Source organism: Pyrgilauda ruficollis, unplaced genomic scaffold (genome assembly GCF_017590135.1).
Source record: "Pyrgilauda ruficollis isolate IOZ18807 unplaced genomic scaffold, ASM1759013v1 scaffold12, whole genome shotgun sequence".
Taxonomy (NCBI): Eukaryota; Metazoa; Chordata; class Aves; order Passeriformes; family Passeridae; genus Pyrgilauda; species Pyrgilauda ruficollis.
The window spans coordinates 18,497,495-18,510,974 of NW_024510321.1; the positions used below are offsets into that span (position 1 = coordinate 18,497,495).

At 45.9% G+C, this 13,480-nt stretch overlaps 1 protein-coding gene across 1 annotated transcript; it reads left to right on the forward strand.

Annotated features, from left to right (window-relative positions):
• The first annotated feature begins 7,315 nt into the window (after positions 1-7,315).
• C1QL3 (complement C1q like 3) lies at positions 7,316-12,654 on the forward strand. The gene is made up of 2 exons (XM_041489181.1): positions 7,316-7,933; positions 12,395-12,654. Exons 1-2 carry the CDS (start codon positions 7,346-7,348, stop codon positions 12,572-12,574), a joined length of 768 nt encoding a protein of 255 aa, XP_041345115.1. The 5' UTR covers positions 7,316-7,345; the 3' UTR covers positions 12,575-12,654.
• The last annotated feature ends 826 nt before the right edge of the window (positions 12,655-13,480 follow it).

The window sequence follows — 13,480 nt, forward strand, 5'->3', positions numbered from 1 at the left end:
GGTAAATACTTCTATTTTTGTCTCCAATCTGCATCCTTTACTTGTTATTATTGTTAAATGCCCAAATAATATGACAGAAAATAAAATAACAAATACCAAACCCAAAGTTACATCTAGTGCAGGATAGCTTATTAATGATGGCATTGGCAATACATTATGCTGGAAAAAAATACACAATGGTTTTTCAGCAAGGCTTGTATCTCTACAATGCCACAAGGAATGTCCTGGTCCCTTCCTCATTGTGCAGGCATAATCAGTCCCTCTTGGGAAGGAGAGCACTCATCACAGCTCCTGTAATTTGTTGCAGCAAACTAATTTTAGCAGACTGGACAAACAGAATAGAAATAGGGATTCCGGGAATGTGATGCAAATAAGCAGACCCAATTCTGATCTCACATGTGCTAGATAACATCTCAGTTTACAACTTCCATCAGTGGAGTTATTCCTAATTTGTGATGGATTGGGCCTACAGAATAATATTGCAATGTGCCTTTTTTTACAATGCAAGGACAACTTTTGCAAAATTCCAAACACAGTTGCGTACTATAACAATCAAAAGCTCAGTGTCTTGCAGGACCACACCAAAGTTCACAGTATGCCATTTTGTTGTGGGGAAGATTGTTTGGGATCAAACAGTCTCCTGCTTTAGCTAATGAACAGATAGGAAGAAAAATGAATGATCAGAAGTAATTGCAACTTGCAAAGTAAATTACACCATTAACTGCTCCAGAAATCAATAATCAGGAACAAAAAGAAATTCAGTTGAGGGGATGACAGAAGAAAAAATAAATCTCTTGGGCATCTTGCCACTCTGGGGATTTTAATTTTGAGTTTTCCACTCCCATCTATCCATTCTTATTGCCCATCCATCAACCCCCTGATGAATATAAAGGACTCCAGTATGAAATGCCAGAAGATTGCTGGGTTGGTAGAACAATGGAAAGGGAGTCTTTCAGCTTTGGAGAAGGAAGGGTAAATCACAGATGACAGTTTAGAAAAGCTTGTCTGCTCTTGCTTTTTTCCCCTAACATCTCTCTTTAATAGCATTGGCAGTCTAATAACCATTTCAAAGGTAACCAAAATCGTTCTCATGGGCAAATCATCTGGAAATCTCCTCCTGATTGACTCTAACTACTGACATAATTTTTAATAGAAGTGCAACATGATATATGCTTTTGCTTATTGGTGTAGCTTTAAGCAGGGACAAAGTGGTTGTTTAATCTTACTCCCATGTTAGAGGCATTTATCTTCCACCCCTTTGTATTTACTATTTACATCCTCATAAGAATGCTGACACTGTAGCCTTCATTATTAGCAACACTCCTTGATTTAATAGCATTTATGACTATCTCTATATTTTGGCCTTTATTAATGAACACTGTGAGTTCTTCTGAGTGCCTCCTTGTGGAGGCACACAAAATCCTTCTATGAACTTTGACCAGAAGGGAGTTAAAAGGAGGAGAGTGGATCAGGCAGAAAGTCTACATGGAAAATGTTTCCAGCACTGTTGTGGTTACAACACTTCTTCAAGATCACACTTCTTCATTAAAAGAGTGTGATCAGTTAAAATGCTCATTCTACAGGAAGGGAAAAGTGGGGTGTGGACAGAAAAAATATGTTTCCATCAAGTACAGCTGACCTGGGCTGTGAGCTGGACCCTGCTGCAAGCAGGTGCTATCCTGGTGTGTAGGGACACTGGATGCCCAGGCTCCTGTGAGAAAAGCTGGTGGAAGTGCTGTGTAAAAACCCTCGTGGTTGGAGATCCAGTTCCTGAAATGGAACTTATGGGCAAACTGAGTATTTATGCAGGAAGCATTTACTGCTTGATGCAAGCATTGCTCAGTTACCCCTCTCTAGCACCATGGCTCTTAGAGACTCTCCAGAAACTGCCCAAATCCCAGCTCCTTGTGCAAAGCAAAGCAGGGACCTGCCACTTGGAAAGGGGGACAGGTAAGAAAGGGGGTGAGAGTGGGTGCAGCTTTACCCAGAGACCATGAATCTGACACAGCTCTGGCAGCTCTGTACCATCACCAGAGCAAGAGAATGAACTGCTCAGACCACACTGTGGCTGGAGAGGTACCTGCAACATAACCAAAAATAATCCCAAGGTTGACTGGACATATGCTTTCCCAAGCAGCACTACAGCCTTCTATTCACCACCTTAGGTCATGGCTGCAGAGGGATAAAATAGAGAGAAGACACAGACCAGCAGGCTTGAAGGCTAATGGGAAAGAAGAAACCTAAAAAAATAGGGGTTTTGCTTGCAACTAGTGTTTTATTTTGAGTAAACAGGGGCATTCGCAATTATGAGAATCTTTTATGGTTAATTACTGCTATTTATGTTGACAATTATCAGGTGTCATATATGATTCTTCTACATCCATAAACTTTGTCAGCTGAATGTGTAATCTTTAGGTCCCTATGTGTTTAAGATTTATTTTTACATACAGTTATGTTTTTATATCTGCGGTAATTCACCAGTCAAAACATGACATGCATGATTTTGGTTCCAATCTTTCCACTTTAATTCTGCTCTCACTCCTTCCCTCCCCCCAGTAACCAGTCATATTTGACTGATCTTTTCAGATTAAAAACTAAAAAAGAAGAAATATGTCAAATTTATTTGCAAATTCTCCTTGTTGAGCCCTGTCACTTCAGCGACAGCCCTCCTTGAATTCCCTCCCCATTTGGATTTGAAAAGTGGATGTAACCCCTTCAAGGCTGGATACATTTTCTTTGGATCATTTTCCTACCTTTGCATTCAGAGACTGGTCTTCAAAGGGCTTTATTTTATTAATTGCAATAAATCTTAGTCTACAGTATTTCCAATCACATATAAAGATGGCTCAAATCCCTTAGTAGCAGAGAACAGCCTGGGAAAGGACTTCCTATGTTCCAAAGGACAGATAAAAACTTCCAAAAATCAGCAAAACAATTTTTTTTCTGTTACACACCAAAGCTGATTTTCTTTCCATCAGAATCAAAAGCCTAATTTTTATTAAGGAATACAGTGGGCATCTTGCAGCTCTATAAACATATTTGGTCTTCAGTCATCCTGACCAAAACAGGTTTTGTGAGAGTTTAGTTAAAGCTGCCTGTACAGTCTCCTGCCAAAACTGGTGCAGGATGTGGTCCTCTCCAGGACCTGATACCTGACACAAATGCCAGTGCTGATTTTACCAAACTAAGGAAACAGACAGGGAATAGGATACCAGGGATGGTTTGGGATAGCAACATGTCATTGCCATGTCTGTCACCATGGTACCTTTGAGTCACCTATAGTGATAGAGATATTTTTCCCTCTTTATATTTTACAGCATTGAGCATAATTACATGTTGGAATGAGTGCATGTTTTTTCCTTGACCATATCACTGGTATCCAGGCAGAAATGCTAACCTTTACATACAAAATTAAACCAGTGCTTATAACAGTATGGTGTAACAAAGCCTTAATTTCTGAGCAGAGTGAAATTCAAAATACGTCTCTAAAATAATAATAAAAGAGATAGAAAATGTAAGTCAGAGCAAGCCAGATGCAGATAGGAGTCAGCAGAAGCAGTGTGGAGCTTGGCACAGCACTGGCACACTCATTTGCTAGGCATATGCCTTTTTCCATGTTACTCCTGCTTATTGTAGTTGGTAAAGGGTTGCCCTTTTTCACAGAGTATTTTTCTTGGGCTAACTTTGAATTTAGCAGGGCAGGCATGAGGAGCCATTTTGTGCTTGGTGCCTGCAGGACGTGTTGCCCTGCGTGCCAGTGGATGAATTCGTAAGTGAATTTCTTCAGTTTTCCCCTGTGTTAGCGCTGAGACAACAGCACACGTGTAAAAGGGACATGCATGTTATGCTGCATGTCTTTAAGTCTCTGTATGAATATTAACTAATTAGTGAGCAAGGGCTGTGACAAGGTTATTGCAAATGGCAGTAGCTGCAGGGGATACCGCTCGAACACCACCTGCAAGTCTGAATGCACAAGGACCCAGAGAACAGGGAAGGAAGCAAACAAGCTGAAAGGCTGAAGCCAGCCAGCAAGAGGGCTTCAAAAATACAAATAAATTTGGCACATTAAGACTGGCAGCAGCTCATATAGGTTTAATGGTTACACTAAGAATGGACTGTCAATCTGGACTGTCAGCCTTTAGCATGGAGAGATTATAACCTAAGTGCTACCCAAGCCTTAATTACAGCAGATCAATTTTTTGACATACCATTTCAGGACAACAAAGATCCCACAGTAAAAAGAGTTTCCTGCTCTTCCTTTTAATTTGCACCAGGCTGGTGAGATCTCTGGTGCATAACTTCTAAGCACTTTGGTTTCCCAGTCTTAGTTTTCCAAGAAAATACAATTTTTCCTAGGGAACTAAAGTTAATCTGGTAACAAAATCCAAGGTCACAGGTTATGTTCCAAGCTAATATATAAGTTCTGCTGACATCCCAGTATTTGCCTTGGTCTCTCTATTCTGGTTATTCTTGCTGTGATTTTTGTGGCTGTCTTCTTTGGGAGAAGGTCTGCAACAGCTCAGGGTAAATGAGCATCCCAGGCTCTATGTGTGAGGATAAAACTATTAAGGAAAACATGGTTGGCATGGTAGGACCTCACTTTAAGAATCAGGCTTATCATAGCTGGAGTAAGGAATTGAGAGTGTGCTTGATGCCAAAAGGTCAAAATGGCTTCACAGATCACGACAGGTTTGTGTTTATTTGAGGATGAGATCTGCCCTTTGCCTAACGTGTACCACAGCCATTGCAATGAAGGCTTATGCACACCCTGATGTCACAAAAACCAGCCGGCTTGGGGATGGCTAAATACAACACCTCAAGGGCCCAGCTACAGGCAGAGACAGGGCAGTCACTTCTGGCACATCTTTTCAGTTTTTCCTGCCCAGAAGAAAAAACAGCACTGAAAGCCCTTTCCCATGGGGTGAAGAGAGCAATGAGATATGAGCATAATCCTGCAAGTGTCTGTGACTGTCTTCCTGGGTCTTGAGGGGAAGCCCTTAGCTAAGGGAACTGGCTAGCTTGTGTCAGTGCCAGATAAGGATTTTTTTTTAATACAGAGCATTAGAGAAAAGTAAAAAAAAAAACTTTTTAAAAAAGGGAGGGAGGAATATTTACAAGTGCGTGAATGGAAGCTTTGTCGACAGTTTTCTTGGGAGATAAGGAGCTGGACTGGCCCATCTCTGCACGGCATGGACACACTCGATGCCTTTGAGTCTCTCAGGAAAGAGCAAAAGGAGCTGCTGACATTTCTGCTTAAAAGGAAGAATCAATGAATCTTTGTTTCCCACTGCCTGCTTGTTTGACCTTATTGTGTTGCGGAATAGAAAAGAAATAAAAGAGAACAGTGAGGGGAGAGCAGATTCGTGCTAATAAAATCCAAGACAAGATCACAGCCCTCTGATCATCACTGGAGATGCCATTATTTGGTTGTTGTCCTATTTGCCGTTGTTGCTCATTTCTGATTCTTGCCTTGCTGTAATAAGTCACACTCTTTCCAGCCATCATCCCTGTATTGACAGGCAAATGTCACCCAGCTTTGATTGACGTCCTTTGCTCCTGAATACAGAAGTATGATTTAGGAATCAATTCTGTTTGTTTATTTAAACAGCTCTTTGTGTACCTTGTATATCTGTAAGCAGGACAAGTTCTTTAATATTTTCTCTGCAACATTGCCACTAATACTGCACATTCACCTTCCCACTCAGTCACAAAGGTGCCCACCAGACCCTGGGGGAGGAGAAGCCTTTCATGCACAAAAAAACCCAAAAACCAAACCAAAACAAAAAACAAAACAAACAAAAACAAACAAACAAAAAAACCCAAAAAAAACCACAACAAACCAAAAACCCAGCAAAAACAAAAAACAACCACAAAAAAAAAAAAAAAAAAAAAAAAAAAAAAAAAAAAAAAAAAAAAAAAAAAAAAAAAAAAAAAACAAAACCAGCCTCCAAGATTAAACAAAATGCTTTGGTGCCCTTGAGTTAAGCCAAAGAGATCTTTATATCAGGTTTTAAGCATCTGGCAATTTGCATATACCCCGGACTTTTCTTTGGCTTCTGAACAAAAGAGAACACTTTCCCTCAGTGTCAGTTTGCAAGCAGAGCAGCGGCTGGCTTTAACACCGGGAAACTGTAGCCGGTGATGAGCACGTCAATTTTAATTCAGAGGAAAAACTATTTCCTTTTCTGCCTTTATGGTTGCAATTGGGACGAGGAGGAAGAGGGAGATCCGAAATTGCCGTTAATCTCTTTATTATTGTGGGAGGTATATTTTCAAATAACTTTTACTTGGACAATTGGTAAAGCATCCCTGCGTTTAAAGCGGTATTTCCCGGAAAGCGCTAACATGGCAAAGTGGCCTCAGGGAAGCGTTAAGCAGGAGGTGGATTGACCTTTTAATTCTCGATCGGTGACCTGAAGGGTACCCAGAGGCTGCTAAGCACGTCTCTTCCTTTCGGTCTGCTTCAGAAAGAGCTGTCATCACAAGATGCAGCTAGTGAGTGAGGCTCACGATTTCGCTGTTCATCCGTTTGCGGGAGAGGTGGGGGAGGGAGAAAAGAAAAAAAAATATATATTTCCCACACTGCCAGAGTAATGCCAAACTCTCTGTGAGTGGGAAGAGCAGAGCAGATGCTGGAATGAGATGCCAAAGCAGCTCCCCTTTCCCCTGCGCTTTTGGGTGCCTATAAATTGCTCCAGCGCGCTCGTCAGCCTCCTCCTCTCCTGGCAGGTGGCACTCGGGCAGGATCCCGCTCTCCCTTCGGCTCCGGCTCCGGCTCCGGCTCCGGCTCCAGCTTCGGCTTCGGCGCGGCGGCGCGGGCACTGGGCGGCGGGCACCGGGGCGGCCGGGAGGCGCGTCCCCGCTGAGGACTGTCGTCTCTGCGAAAAGAGAGAGAGAGGGAGGGAGAGAGAGAGCGAGGAGGCGAGCGGGGCGATCGCGAGAGGAAAGGCAAGTTCCAGGGAAAGTTGACTCGGAGTGGCACAGCCTGCAAAAAAAAAAAAAAAAGTCGATCGCCAGCGGGAGCATAAAAGTGCGGGCGGCCGGGGCGCGGCGGCAGCTCTTCCTCTCCCGCTCCGCTCCGCTCCCTCGCCCGCCCCGCGGCTGCAGCGGCCGCAGCGGAGCGCCGCGACCCGCGGGATCCCCCGCAACACCGGCGGCCCTCGGGAGGGCGGCCGAGCCCCAGGGGAGCCGAGCTCGCGCGGGCTCGGCGTTTTTTCGGCTCTGAGGAGGAACCCCGCCAACCATCAAGATTTTGTCCAAAAGCAGACAAGAGGATCGCCCTGCGCTGAGCCGGCTGGTGGGCAGCAGGCGGCGGCTGATAGCGGCCGGCGCGCTGGGGGTGGTGATGGTGCTGCTGCTGGTCATCCTCATCCCGGTGCTGGTCAGCTCAGCCGGCACCTCGGCGCACTACGAGATGCTCGGCACCTGCCGCATGGTCTGCGACCCCTACGGCGGCACCAAGGCGCCCAGCACGGCGGCCACGCCCGACCGCGGGCTCATGCAGTCCCTGCCCACCTTCATCCAGGGGCCCAAGGGGGAGGCCGGCCGGCCGGGCAAAGCGGGACCGCGCGGCCCGCCGGGAGAGCCGGGGCCGCCCGGCCCGGTGGGGCCGCCGGGTGAGAAGGGCGAGCCGGGGCGGCAGGGCCTGCCGGGCCCCCCCGGGGCGCCGGGGCTGAACGCGGCGGGGGCCATCAGCGCCGCCACCTACAGCACCGTGCCCAAAATCGCCTTCTACGCCGGCCTCAAGCGGCAACACGAGGGCTACGAGGTGCTCAAGTTCGACGACGTGGTCACCAACCTCGGCAACCACTACGATCCCACCACCGGCAAGTTCACCTGCTCCATCCCCGGCATCTACTTCTTCACCTACCATGTGCTCATGCGGGGCGGCGACGGCACCAGCATGTGGGCCGACCTCTGCAAGAACAACCAGGTGGGCGCCGCGCCGGGGCCAGCCGGGGACAGGAGGGCAGGGGGCCCCGGGCGAAGGGGGTTCCCCGAGGGAGCGGACGCTGTGCGGGCAGCGGGCGGAGCGGCGCGGGAAGGGCGGGAAGCGGGCGGGGAGGGGGAGCCGGGCGGCCGCTGGAGGCGGCGCGGGTGCGTGCCAGGGGAGCGGAGCCCGAGCCCGGGCGGCGGGAGGCGGGCGATGGCGGGGAACCTGCCGGGAGGGCCGCCCCGCTCCGCCGCGGGTGCCCGAAGGCTGCCGAGGGGCCGGGTGCGCGCAGAGCCGAGGCCGCCCGGGCTGCTGGGTGAATGCGGACTCGACGCGCTCTCCTCTCTGAGAGCCGCGCCGCAGGTGCCGCTCCCAGCCTGCTGTCCGAGCAGAGCAGCCTCCGGCCCGCCCCGGCCACCGCCCCGGCCGCGGAGCGCTGCTCGCAGCTCTGCCGGGACGGGAGCGGGGGGCGGGCATACACACAGCGCTGCCCCGTAGGGACGAGAAGAGCCCGGCGCTCCCTCGGAGAGGGGAAAGTCCCCGGCAAGAAAGGGGAGCCAGGGCCGGTGAGCTCAGGAGAGGGTGGTGCTGTGTGGGGAAAGGGTGAGGTGGGTGGGAGGAACGCAGCCCCGGCACGGGACGGGGCTCCCACGCAGCGGAGCGCCGGGCTTTGCACGCTCAGCCCCCGGAGGGGTGCGAGCCTTCTCTCCCTGTCAGGAGAGCTGGTAATAGAGCGAGCTCGGCGCCCGCAGACCTGAGCCGGTGCAGACTGACGGACCGTGCCAGGAGGCACACCGGGCATCCGGAGAGCCCGGGCAGGACCCGAGTCTGTCGGCATCCCCTGGGCAGGATAAAGGCATCGGAAATAATTAAAGGCCTTGCGATGCTGCCGTCTGAAATACAGAGGAATCATCCCTTTTAATTAGGATAAACGTAGCCACTGCCTGTTACATTGCCCCCTTGTAACCCCTCCTTCGCAATTTTGCGCCTCTTCCGTGCGTAGTTAACAGACACGGTTAGGCTGGCAAAAAATTCCTGTGGCACAGCCTGCAAACGCCATCCCTTAGAGGCACCGCCATCCCTCAAGGCTCTGGATGCCCAGGGACTGTGCGAGCTGCCCAACCGTTCCCGTGTCCCCGGAGCTCCGCGGTGCTCCCGTGCGGCAGGAGGGCCGGGGACCCTCCGCGCACCGGCGGCTCAACAGGTCCCGCAGCGCCCGAGCCGTCCCGGCGGGCAGGGGCTGCAGGCGGGCTGGCCGCTCGGGGACCACGGAGCCAGCGCTGCCGCTCTCCCCGGGCTGTTCGCCCTCCGGCGGGGTAGGCTGGGGGATGGCTGGGCTCCCCGCCGTGTCCCTAGGACTGGACACCGGCCCCCGCGTCCCCGCCGGGCCGGGCGGCCGCGCACAGCCGCGTTCGTTTGCGCGTCTCCTCCCCAGCCGAGCACGGGCGGCCGGCCGCCCTTTGTGCTCAGCGCACACGGGAGCGGCGGCGGCCAGTAAATTAATCTGATATGCCACTTAACCTTTTCTTTATGGCTCCTCAGAAGGACTGTGAAAACGGAATAATGAGGACATCAGCGACAATTAATTAAATTAGAAAATATCTACCATAAATACTGTCTCAGCAGATAAACCAGGACTAGTAAAACTAAGTACATCCTAGTATATTCACTTTGATATCTTCCTACAAAAGCAATATTCTTCACTGCAGAAATACAATTTTACTTACAATTAAAGAATTGATCTATTTTTACCCATATTTATAATGTTGTAGAGTGCTTATTTTCCTGAATCCTGAAAAATAAATATGTAGCAGTAGTTTTAAAGAAGCATCCAATTACAAATATTCAATTGAACCTGAGGTCTAACCATTTCCAAATATAGGTACTTCCAGTGCCAGACATGAGACAAACTCAGAGTTATTTAAAGAAGAAAGAAAAACCCCACCTAAAGAGAGGTTCTCTGTGTACATTTGTATATACTATACAAGATATTTAGGGAAATACCTGCATATCAATAGTTTAAAATTGACCTACAGTTTTAATGCCTCAATGATTTATTAGGATTTATACTTGAAACACTAAATGCTGATGTGACAGGCTCTATGTATATTTGTAAGGAAGCTCAGAAATTTTGAAAGTAAGTAGTTAAATGTAGTGACAAAGGCAACATTATAAATCCAATGTTCTCTTACAATGAAACAAACCCAAAACATTGAAAACTGTATGACTTACAGAAAAAAAAAAAAAAGCATTCCTAAGCAATACATATATGAAACCTCAAGGTCCCCAGTGTTACCACATTGTCTGCTTTAATGGTTATCAAGCTTGAACAGGGTGGCACAGCTTAGGTATGTGTGTGCAGCTGAGAGCATAGCTTCATGAAAGAACTTACACGGAACTTGTGAACTGTATTGTCTCATAATGCTTTAATTTTGAGATCCATTTACCCTTTTGCAGCAGTACACTCCATTCATTTGAGAAGAATTTATTTGAGACTGTTCTCCTAGGCTTTAAAAAGAAATTGTTCTGGCTAACCAAGCAAGAAGGTAAACCCACTAAGAATACAGGACCTTTGCTGCTACACACAGGGCAGTAACATCTGCATTTTGTTTCTAGACTTTCAATACCCAGAATATTTTTTCTTTCCCAGCCAGTAGGTATTATGTAGAATCTTAGAAATGAAATATCCATTGCTGTTGCAGCCAGTGTCCACATGCTGACTCCCTTAGGATTGTCACTGATGTAATTCAAATTTTCCCTTACCATCCACAACATTTTATACAAATCCACAAAGCAGCATTTCATTAGGAAGCAAACGTGAATTTGAAAAGTCCTTTAAACCATTTTTCTCACCATTATGCAAGATACTAGCTCTCTGTGGAAGTTCTTCTACCTTGTCTGTAGCCTTTTCACTCCTCCCCACTTGCCCTTTCCATTTCCACTGCCGGCAGCCACCTCAGTCCATTATTTTCTCTGGAAGGTCTTTCCTGGGTTAATGGCCCAGAGCCTTCAGCTCTGCCCTGCCAGCCACTATTCCAAAGGAAACATCCAGTACTTAGAGTAATTATTGCTTAAACAACTAGCAAAATAGATCACCTCTGTAAACAATACCAGGCAAGTCAGGACCAAAAAGTCCTGAAATAGTCGGGGTTTATCATCATGCCATGTATCAGTTTAAATTTGCAGCCTGTCACAGCTCTGCAAGCCTTTGCAGCCTTTCTCACTGTTCTTACAGGATGCATAAAGAATTTCCACCTACTGTGATTTTTAAGCTGCATAATGCCATAAGATCCTGCATGGTAAAAGAACCCCCTCCTTTTTAACATTTCAATATTAATGTGAAATCATATCACATGAAAATTTAATTTGGAAATTTATCATGTAAACTTTGAAAGGAATCCATGGAAAATTGTGACTTATAGCCTATTTTTTTCAGTTCAGAGCAGAAAAAAATCCCACATATAGTACGCCAAGTCATGCATTATTACTTAGTTCAGATTTGCAATGCCACTAAATCATTTACTGCTCTGTAACTACGCTAGAACAAAGACAAGCAACAAGCAGATGACGTGTTACACTGAAATAAATCACATACAACCATGTTTAAATATTTTACCAAACAGAGTCAAATTATATATAAATGATTGGGAGGCTTACAATGGCACAGGCTGTTCACTGCTGGAAACCAACTCATATCTTGAAGTTACAGATTACTTCTAGCTTGCAAGAAATGTCAAATTTAATCAGTAGTGGAATACCAAGGGAGAAATGGGAAAAAAAGTATGTTTAAGGGAAAGTTGCAAATTAAAAGCCTTCAATGACTTGTAAATTCCAAAAACCTCTTACAGCAAATAGTGACTTGCCTGTGATTTTTCAAAAGTGCATCTCTTAAAACACAGTGAAATTAAATGTTTGCTTACTGAAATGTGGTAATAGCAGTTTCTCCAAACCCAGACTGCTTGTGTGCATGTGTATGTGGGGGTTGTACTTCTTGTATGCTTTTTTGCAGCATGATTCTATTGCTTAGTATGACAATGAACTGCCTCCGGAAAAAGTCCATCTTGGGAGCTCCCTGTGGACCTCCCTGTGGATCCTCAAAATTGTCAATCACTTGTCCCACTGATACAAAAGTTACACCAATATAAAACTGGCACACGATCAGATCCAGTTCTCCCAACTCCAGCTATTCTTACACATATAAAAAGGCTCCAGACATCTACAGAAGATTAGGCAGTTGTGTATTCATCAGATGACTGAGAAAGGAGAATATTATTGCTTTAGTTTCAGAAGTACAGTAGGAGAAAATAAGCAATTGCCAGGAATAAACTACAATATACGTTGCCATTTGTTTAAAGTGGCAACTCATGCATGCTGAATAAAACTTTGAGGATATGCTTTAATTACACCAGGCAGGAAAAATTGCCTGAGTTTTCTTAACCAGCAATTCTGTATTTTATGTAGGTTCGAGCTAGTGCAATTGCTCAGGATGCTGATCAGAACTACGACTACGCCAGTAACAGCGTGGTTCTTCACCTGGAGCCAGGAGATGAAGTTTACATTAAATTAGATGGAGGAAAAGCACATGGAGGAAACAACAACAAATACAGCACATTTTCTGGATTTATTATTTATGCTGACTGATAATGAGTAAAAAGACCCACCAAACCAGTCGAGAAATGAAGCCTGCTCTTCTAAGCGATGGATTGCGTGGCAAAAGTCAATGAAACGAGCACCCCAGCAGAGTGACCACTGAACACCTCAGCAGTGGGGGGGAAAAGTTGAATGCTACCTGATTCACATCTGTACAACACAGAGAAACCTTATGTTAAAAAAATCATAAACCAAGTTAAACAGATGTGCGATCCACTTCCGCCAAAGCAAATACTTCCTCATTGTTCAGTGTTCATGTGAATGAAGTTCTACATAGATCCAATTTTTACAGGGAAGGAAAGCCCACTTAAGGACGCTGAGTTATTTCTTCAGTGTATATGATACTTTGATGTGTTATGATCTTGCTGCTTTATCCATACTTCAGCTTTGGTTCTTGTGACTTATCTGCTAACAATGATGCTTGGAGTCCACTCATAGTGTGGTGAGGAATGATTTTACAATAAAAGGAAGAGGTAATCAAAATACACTTTCTCTCTGCAAAGAAATTGTTTGCCTTGTACTTTTCTTACCCTTCCACTTAAAACTAGAAACTAATCAGCTTTAAGCCTTAACTCAATGTTCTATTTTGTAGGTTTACATTAGACTTTTAACAAAAAAGCAATTCAGTGGAGTTATTTAAATTTTGTCTTTCCTTTAGCTGTCCTCTAAAAGAAAAAGATAGAAGAAACACTATTTTCCCCTGAAAAATATAACAGTTGACAAATTATTCTATCGGGCCATATCCCTGATTCCACCAAAGCAAATGGCAAAACTCTCACTGCTATTAGTGGAAAAGGGATTTGGCTTTTAATTTGTATACATGTAAATATATATTCAGACAATTATTACAGGCCCATTCTTGATGGTTAGTTGTGTAAATATTTAGAAAGCCTGGCA

What these genes read in the sequence shown, in the direction of transcription:
- C1QL3 (XM_041489181.1), top strand. Translation starts at nt 7,346, where the DNA reads ATGGTGCTGCTGCTGGTCATCCTCATCCCGGTGCTGGTCAGCTCAGCC. An exon ending in ACCTCTGCAAGAACAACCAG is followed by an intron (nt 7,934 to 12,394) that starts GTGGGCGCCGCG and finishes TATTTTATGTAG; the next exon opens with GTTCGAGCTAGTGCAATTGC.